Here is an 8,684-nt window from a genome sequence, read left to right as displayed (position 1 = left end):
AGTTAACTTTGCTAGCGGTGTTTCTTCATTAATTAGGTCAGAAATCCAAAATCCTACTCTGAAACAGGTTCGTGGTTTGCTTACAACCTTACTGAAAAGGGACATGAATGAGATGGTGTCATGATCGGAGCACACAAAGTATGTTTTTGATCCGTGTGCTTTCTAGTCGAGTGTGGGGCTGCCGAGACCCTTCAAGGCAGACTATCCAGCTGCTAATAATAGTCCGGTTTTAGGTAAAGAGGAAAGTGATTACCACCTGTTACATCGCGGGGAAACTTGCACATTTGTCACAAAAACCCCAGGCACAATTTCCAATCATATTTTAATAATAATACGACCGTATCTCGCTAACTACTTGAAAACATGCGATTTCAGCATTGAGTTCAATGGAGCGCTGTCAAAACTGTCCGAGGTTTGTCCGAGGTCGTCCTTTTGCTGCGCTGTGATTGGTCAAAAAGCACTTTAGGGCGGGCCTTAGCCAAAGGTGAATTATGTGAATTATAAGCGCTAAAGTATATGTTTTTATAGCTAAATAGCTATAAAATACTAACAATTATATAACAAAGATATAATAAATATGTTTTGTTTTCAGTACTTTATACTGGAAGATCTGGCTTTATTATTTTGAGGGAGGATCGTCCTCCCTTTCCTCAATGGCAAATACGCCATTGACACATANATGCATACATACACAGACACACGCAGGCACTCATACACACACACGCACATGCACACACACACACACACACACACACACACGTGCGCGCACACACGCACATGCACACGCACACACACACACACACACACAGTTGTGTAATATAATGTCCTGTGTCCTCTCTGCAGTTGATAGAGGAGTTGGAGGCCTTGATAGGTGATGACCCAGAGCCTCAGCAGCTGTTGCAGTACAAGGACACCATGGTCTCACTACAGAAGCTGCTGCACACCAAGCACAACCTCATCACCGAGCACATCCTCAAGGTACAGCACACACACCAAGCACAACCTCATCACCGATCACATCCTCAAGGTATAGTACACTAAGCACAACCTCACCACCGAGCACATCCTCAAGGTACAGCACACACACCAAGCACAACCTCATCACCGAGCACATCCTCAAGGTACAGCACACAACCTCATCACCGAGCACATCCTCAAGGTACAGCACAATAAGCACAACCTCATCACCGAACACATCCTCAAGGTATAGTACCCAACCTCATCACCGAGCACATCCTCAAGGTACAGCACACACACCAAGCACAACCTCATCACCGAGCACATCCTCAAGGTACAGCACACAACCTCATCACCGAGCACATCCTCAAGGTACAGTACACAACCTCATCACCGAGCACATCCTCAAGGTACAGCACACACACCAAGCACAACCTCATCACCGAGCACATCCTCAAGGTACAGCACACAACCTCATCACCGAGCACATCCTCAAGGTATAGTACACCAAGCATATCCTCATCACCGAGCACATCCTCATCACCGAGCACATCCACAAGGTACAGTACCCAACCTCATCACCGAGCACATCCTCAAGGTACAGCACACCAAGCACAACCTCATCACCGATCACATCCTCAAGGTATAGTACACTAAGCACAACCTCACCACCGAACACATCCTCATCACCGAGCACATCCTCAAGGTACAGTACCCAACCTCATCACCGAGCACATCCTCATCACCGAGCACATCCTCATCACCGAGCACATCCTCAAGGTACGCAAGTCTTTTGCTACGAAAGAGCTTACAGTCGGGACTCTACACACAGAGGAAGTGATCAGGGGATAGTGTCTAGTCTAAGGGAAGCGTTCATGGAATAGAATAGAATAGAATAGAATAGAATAGAATAGAATAGAATAGAATAGAATAGAACAGGATAGAATAGACTTGAACAGAATAGGATAGAATAGAATAGCCTGTTATTGTTACATTATCTACCTACACTTAAAATACTAGTATGCATTGATTTAGGCTAAAAGTTCTGTGAATGCATGTTTTCTACTCACAGGTTTGGTCTACAATTATATGCTATTTTGTGTTTTTGTATTCTTGTGTTTGCAGTTGGCCAACACTCAGTCAGACATCGAGACGGGAAACATGCAGACTGTGGTCCGGGATAAGAACATCACCTTGTGTCTCTGGGCCAACCTCAACAAAAACCCCAGGTGATACTTTACACTACATTACATTTAGCAAACGCTGATTTCCGTAATGTGCGCTTTTTGGTGACGATATGATTATAAGAATGATGATGATGATTATAGTATGTTCGTCCTCCTCCAGGTTTAAGGGTTTTGATTTCCAGGAGGTCCGTCTGGGTTTCCGGTTGCCAAAGCAGCTGGCGGTGATGATGATTACGATGATGATGATGATGATATGTTCTTCTTCCTCCAGGTTTAAAGGGTTTGATTTCCAGGAGGTGCATCTGGTGGTGATGATGGTGATGCTTATGATGATATGTTCTTCCTCCAGGTTTAAAGGGTTTGATTTCCAGGAGGTGCATCTGGTGGTGATGATGATTATGACGATAAGGATGGTGATGATGGTGATGATGATGATGATATGTTCTTCTTCCTCCAGGTTTAAAGGGTTTGATTTCCAGGAGGTGCGTCTGGTGGTGATGATGATGATGATGATGATGATGATGATGATGATGATGATGACTATATGTTCGTCCTCCTCCAGGTTTAAGGGGTTTGATTTCCAGGAGGTGCGCCTGGTGATGATGATGATGATGATGATGATGATGATGATGGTGATGATGATGATGATATGTTCTTCTTCCTCCAGGTTTAAGGGGTTTGATTTCCAGGAGGTGCGTCTGGGTTTCCGGTTGCCAAAGCAGCTGGCGGTGAGTGACGTGGCGGTGCGCATGCTCCACACGCGCTACGACCACCTGTCGCACCTCAGCCGGCCCACGCCCCCCCGCTCTCGCAGCTCCTTCGCCAGCCTCGCCGCCGCGGGCGACCAGGACCCCACCGCCACCGCCACCCCCCAGGGGGAGGGAGAGGGGGAGAGGGAGGGGGAGGTGGGGCAGAGGGCTAGCACGCTAGCTGCGGACGACGCAGACCGACACTCGCTCAAGTCGGAGAGCAGGAAGGTGCGTCTTTAATCCTAATCCAGGAAATTTGAAGACATTAAAATATACAGTATATATATATATATATATTTTTTTTTTAGGGATTTTTACCCCTTTGTGCAGAGCCTATGTTATAAACTTACAGTCCTCAAAATTGTATTGACCAAGTCTTAATCTGTTACTAAAGAGTCTTGGTAATGTTATAGCAATTTCTTTATGATACAGTTGAATCTTTCTGCCGGTGGGCCCATCTGCATAAAGAGGCTATTCCTTACAGATCCCAGGCACTTTTTCACATTTTTTTATTAAAAATATATTTTTCATTATTTTATTTGATTTCATTCCTTTATTTTACTGCGCGAACACAACAGAAAAGACAAAACCTACAAACAGTCGCTGGACAGTTTTTCATAGCAAGAGCGGTAAAAGCAGAAGAGTACGACCCTTAAAAGCAGAATGCAAGCATTCCGACATTCCCATTGGCCATTCTACCGGTAGTAATAGTGTGTGTGTGTGTGTGTGTGTGTGTGTGTGTGTGTGTGTGTCAGAGTGTTATGAGTGTTCACTCGAACAAGGATGACCGCAAGAGCTCCTCACGGAAGACAGCAGTGGAGGAGAGCGGAACCGGAACCGGAACCGGAACCGGCCCAGAGGACACACACACCATGCTGGAGACAGTACACTCAGGTGAGTGTGTGTGTGTGTGTGTGTGTGTGTGTGTGTGTGTGTGTGTGTGTGTGTGTGTGTGTGTGTGTGTCAGGGTTACCACAGGTCATGGAATTCCTGGAATATCATGAAAATTCAACAGTGTATTTTCCAGTCATGGAAAGTCATGGAATTTTACCATTTACTATTTAGTTTAGTCGTGTAATTGTATCAGTATATACAGTTGTATAATATGCCTAGAACATGCAGATGACAGCTTAGTGTGTGTGTGTGTGTGTACTGTACGTTTGTGTTGCCAGGTGTGACCATTTCTCCCCCGCCTGAAGACTCCAGTGCTCTACCGGACAGTGCGGTGGGCAGTGTGGTGGACCTGCACCAGTTCAGCTCCCTCGGGGGGGTCTTCTACTTCGACGCCTTCCACCTGCCCCCCCAGGCACACGCGCTCAACGGCTGGGAGATGAGACAGGTACGCTAGAATAAAAATAATATTTGTAAAGAGAGTACATATTCACACAAGGTGTTACTCACAGTGCTCCACTACAATAAAATACAAAACAGGTAGAAGAAGCAATGCCCTCCTGGGAAACATTGTGACACAGCACTCCAAAGCACACAGTACTCACACAACATAATTGCATTTATGCCTCATCCATGCCCACACACTCGCTGGGATAGGAGATGAGACAAGTCAGAGTCATAACATAGTGTTTCTCAACGGGGCTCTGCAGCCCCCCCAGGGGCATTAGGGAGCCCTTGGGGATGGGAGGGGGGCCTTCAGAAGGAGGCCTGGGGGGGGGACATCTTAAAAACATACAATTTTCTGGAGGAGGACCCCCACACCCCCCTCCTACTCAGTCTACCAACTGTCGTTACCCCCTTCCATGCGCTTCCCATGACCATCATCCTGACATGGGCAAACACAACTATAGGCGACCTATTTAAAGGTGCTTGAAAACTGAAAAATATGTGCTTGAAAGTGCTTGAAAAGTGCTTGAATTTGTTCATGAAAAAGGAGTGGGAACCCTGTCATTTGCAAATGGGGTGGGGGAGGCGGTTATTAGTGTATTTCAAAGTTATAATACTAAGGCGGGCATTGACAGGCTTATGGTGGGGTCAAGGGGGCATTAGGAGGGTTATGATGAGGTCAAGGGGGCGTTTATTCCCCACTGTCATAATGTAAAAGCCCACCTGGAAAACTCTCGTTGTCATCGTGACACAGCATTTCACAGCACACAGTGCTCACTGCACACAATAAAGTTGCATTTATGCCTCACCCTTGCAAGGGGGCAAGTGGTCTTCTGGTCTTCCCTAACCCTTTGGAACAGATGCCCATGATGTATGTGTGTGTGTGTGTGTGTGTGTGTGTGTGTGTGTGTGTGTGTGTGTGTGTGTGTGTGTGTGTGTCCTCCAGCTTCTTGACAGTGGTCTTCAGGTGTTCCCCTACCCTCTGGAGCAGCTGCCGGTGAACAGCTTTGCGTCGGGCCGTCTGGACGAGAGCGTGGCCCTCTGCCCTCCCCCCGTCGGGGCGTCTGTCACGCTGCCCGACTCCGTCGTGGTGCTCGAGGACCCCACCGTGGCCAGGTGGGACCCCACAGGTGAGATTCACGCACAGGGTTACATAGACAGGGTTGCCAGATGTGACATTTATGCGAATTGTAGGCCAAATAGCATCAATCAATGTGGACATGAACTACTCAGTATGAGGATGGGGCCGTCTGTTGGGGCGTCCGTCACGCTGCCCGAGTTTATGAAGTTGAAAGTTAATATTTTGCACATTCCAGGAAAATGTGCAGTTTTTTTTTTATTCATTTCATTATTTCATGGCTGGATTATGTTTTGACTTCAACAGCCTTCATTAGATTCTCATGCCTGTATGTCCTCTCTTCTCCTCTAGACAAGCACTGGAAGACAGACTGCATGGTGTACACACTCTAGACAATATAAGCACTCTGGCAATACACACTCTAGAAGATAATGTACAATATGTCATTATTTGTCGTCCTCATTATTTCTCCTGAAATGCCTGTTTGTTCTCTCCTCCTCCGCTGTCCTCTAGACAAGCATTGGAAGACGGACTGCATCAGTGACGTGGTGTACAGCGCGTCTGAGCGGTGCGTGTCGTTCAGCATGGACTCCTTCTGCATCTTCACCCTGATGCAGGACTCCTACTGCAACATGCCCTTCCAGAGCTGGGAGCTGCGGCCCCTCGCACAGGACTCAGCTATGCTCACTATACACGGAGCACTGCTGCAAGTCAGCATCACCATCAAGGTACTAGAGCACGCACACACACACACGCACGCACGCACGCACGCACGCACGCACGCACGCACGCACGCACGCACGCACGCACGCACACACGGAGCACTACTACAGGTCAGCATCACCATCAAGGTAGAGGAGAGAGGGTGCCTGCTGATTAATATAATGTAATGTGTATTTCTTGTGCAGGGTAACCAGTGCATGGTGCGTGGTGGTGATGAGGAGGGGGAGGGGGAGAGGGTGCCTGCTGACCTGACGGGCCAGTGGATGAGTGCTGCAGCTCTGCAGAAGGCCATGAGGAACGCAGGCATCAACATCTTCACCGACCAGCACTCTGACAAGTATGTCAGCGTCAACGCCAAGGTGGGTTACACACACACACACAAACACACACACACACACGGGATGCATGAGACGCCTCTCTTGGCGTCAACGCCAAGGTGGGTTACACACACACACGCACGCACGCACACACACACACGGGATGCATGAGACGCCTCTCTCATACACACCACCATAGACAAACATATCCCCATTGTTTGTATACGGCATGTCTGTGTATGTTTTTCCTCCTCCTAGTTTAATTTATGGATACTCAAGCGTTATTGTTTAAATGCATTTTATACCTTAAAGCTTATAACTACTATTCATTTTGATACTAATATAATTTCTAATTCATTTTACATATTGCTTTTTGTATTTATTTACTGTATGTAGCTTACTGTATTATGTATTCTACACACAATGCACTTTCCTTTTGTATGAACTGCACTGCACAAATACAATTTAAGCTCATCTTGCCACGTTTACGTGTGTGTGTGTGTGTGTGTGTGTGTGTGTGTGTGTGTGTGTGTGTGTGTGTGTGTGTGTGTGTGTGTGTGGGTTAGGACCCCCTGATTGAGCATGCGGTGTATGAGCAGATGGCTCTGCTGTCCTCAGCTGTGGCCTTCTCATGGAGCAAGTGGAACGCCCAGTGCGGACAACAACACCTGGTGCTACAGGTACACACACACACACACACACACACACACACACACACACACACACACCAGTGGAACGCCCAGTGCGGACAACAACACCTGGTGCTACAGGTACACACACACACACACACACACACACACACACACACACACACACACACACACACACACACACACACACACACACACACACACACACACACACACACACACACGCCAGGAGAACGCCAAGTGTGGACAACACCTTGTCTTACAGGTACACACACACACACACACACACACACACACACACACACACTAGTGGAACGCCCAGTGTGGACAACAACACCTGGTCTTACAGGTACACACAGACACACACACACACACACACACCAGGAGAACGCCCAGTGTGGACAACAACGCCTGGTGCTACAGGTACACACACACACACACACACACACACACACACACACACACCAGTGGAACGCCCAGTGCGGACAACAACATTTGGTGCTACAGCAGCTACACGCAGCTGCCAATGAGGAAGTGAGTACCGGTAGTATTGTAGTTTATGGTGATGGAGATGGAGATTCAAACCAAAACATTAAACACTGTAGTGTACAGTAGGCTGTGTGGGTCTGTAACAGTACACGGTCCTACAGAATAACTACAGATGCTGTACTCTTAGTAAGGCAGTACATGTTTTTTTGTGCTCACACACACAGAAAGGATAGTAAGTAAGTAACATGGACTTACTTTCCTCTTTTCCAACTGTCCCATCAACACACACACACACACACACACACACACACACACACACACACACACACACACCCCCGATAGTAACACGCCTTGTATCCCCTCTTCTACTGGTCTTGCTCAGGTGTGTGAGCACCTGGATGAGAGGCCTGTGGACATGGGGGCGTGGTCTCTGTACCTGCTGGGCGCCCAGCGGAGCCAGCGATTGGCTATGAGCGAGGGAAGTCCCGCCTTCAGCCCCCAGCTGGCACCCGGAACAGAGTTCCACTCCACCTTCCTGCACATGCTCCGTGACGTCATGAGCGAAGCGTCCAATCAACGCGTCCGCTCCTCGCACCACCTCTACGTGGAGACTGTCCAGAGCCTACTGAGCGCCACCAGAGTGCTCACCTACTCCTGAATATACACACACACACACACACACACACACACACACCTCTACGTGGAGACTGTCCAAAACCTACTGAGGGCCACCAGAGTGCTCACCTACTCCTGAACACACACACACACACACACACACACACACACACACACACACACACACACACACACACACACACACACACACACACACACACACACACACACCTCTACGTGGAGACTGTCCAGAGCCTACTGAGGGCCACCAGAGTGCTCACCTACTCCTGAATACACACACACACACACACACACACACACTCATACACACAGGAATACCACACACACACACACACACACACACACACCTGACATGGACAGTGGACACAGTGCAGAACCTCTCCTTTGCCAAATGTGTACAGCTGGACAGACTTGTGTGTGCGCACACATGTACAAATGCATACTTCAAGAAAGCTACCATACAATATTTATGTAAATAATTCTTCAAACACAAAAAAGATGTGTGTGTGTGTGTGTGTGTACATGCATGTATGTACAGCTCCAGGCCTTTTTATTAGAAT

The 8,684-nt window shown here is 47.9% G+C and overlaps 1 protein-coding gene across 1 annotated transcript in view; it reads left to right on the top strand.

The window, feature by feature from the left end:
• Positions 1–8,299, top strand: part of dnai7 (dynein axonemal intermediate chain 7) — a 15,090-nt gene extending 6,791 nt beyond the window's left edge. Inside the window, exons 6-15 of the mRNA XM_063217576.1 lie at positions 844–978; positions 2,083–2,186; positions 2,812–3,121; positions 3,649–3,787; positions 4,066–4,232; positions 5,178–5,361; positions 5,823–6,037; positions 6,218–6,391; positions 6,916–7,029; positions 7,871–8,299. Of these exons, the coding sequence (XP_063073646.1) occupies positions 844–978; positions 2,083–2,186; positions 2,812–3,121; positions 3,649–3,787; positions 4,066–4,232; positions 5,178–5,361; positions 5,823–6,037; positions 6,218–6,391; positions 6,916–7,029; positions 7,871–8,146 (1,818 nt within the window). The 3' untranslated portion in view covers positions 8,147–8,299. The remainder of the gene's footprint in view (positions 1–843; positions 979–2,082; positions 2,187–2,811; positions 3,122–3,648; positions 3,788–4,065; positions 4,233–5,177; positions 5,362–5,822; positions 6,038–6,217; positions 6,392–6,915; positions 7,030–7,870) is intronic.
• Positions 8,300–8,684: the final 385 nt, after the last annotated feature.

Source organism: Engraulis encrasicolus, chromosome 15, assembly GCF_034702125.1.
Source record: "Engraulis encrasicolus isolate BLACKSEA-1 chromosome 15, IST_EnEncr_1.0, whole genome shotgun sequence".
In the NCBI taxonomy this organism is placed as follows: Eukaryota; Metazoa; Chordata; class Actinopteri; order Clupeiformes; family Engraulidae; genus Engraulis; species Engraulis encrasicolus.
This window is presented reverse-complemented; position numbering and strand designations above follow the sequence as displayed.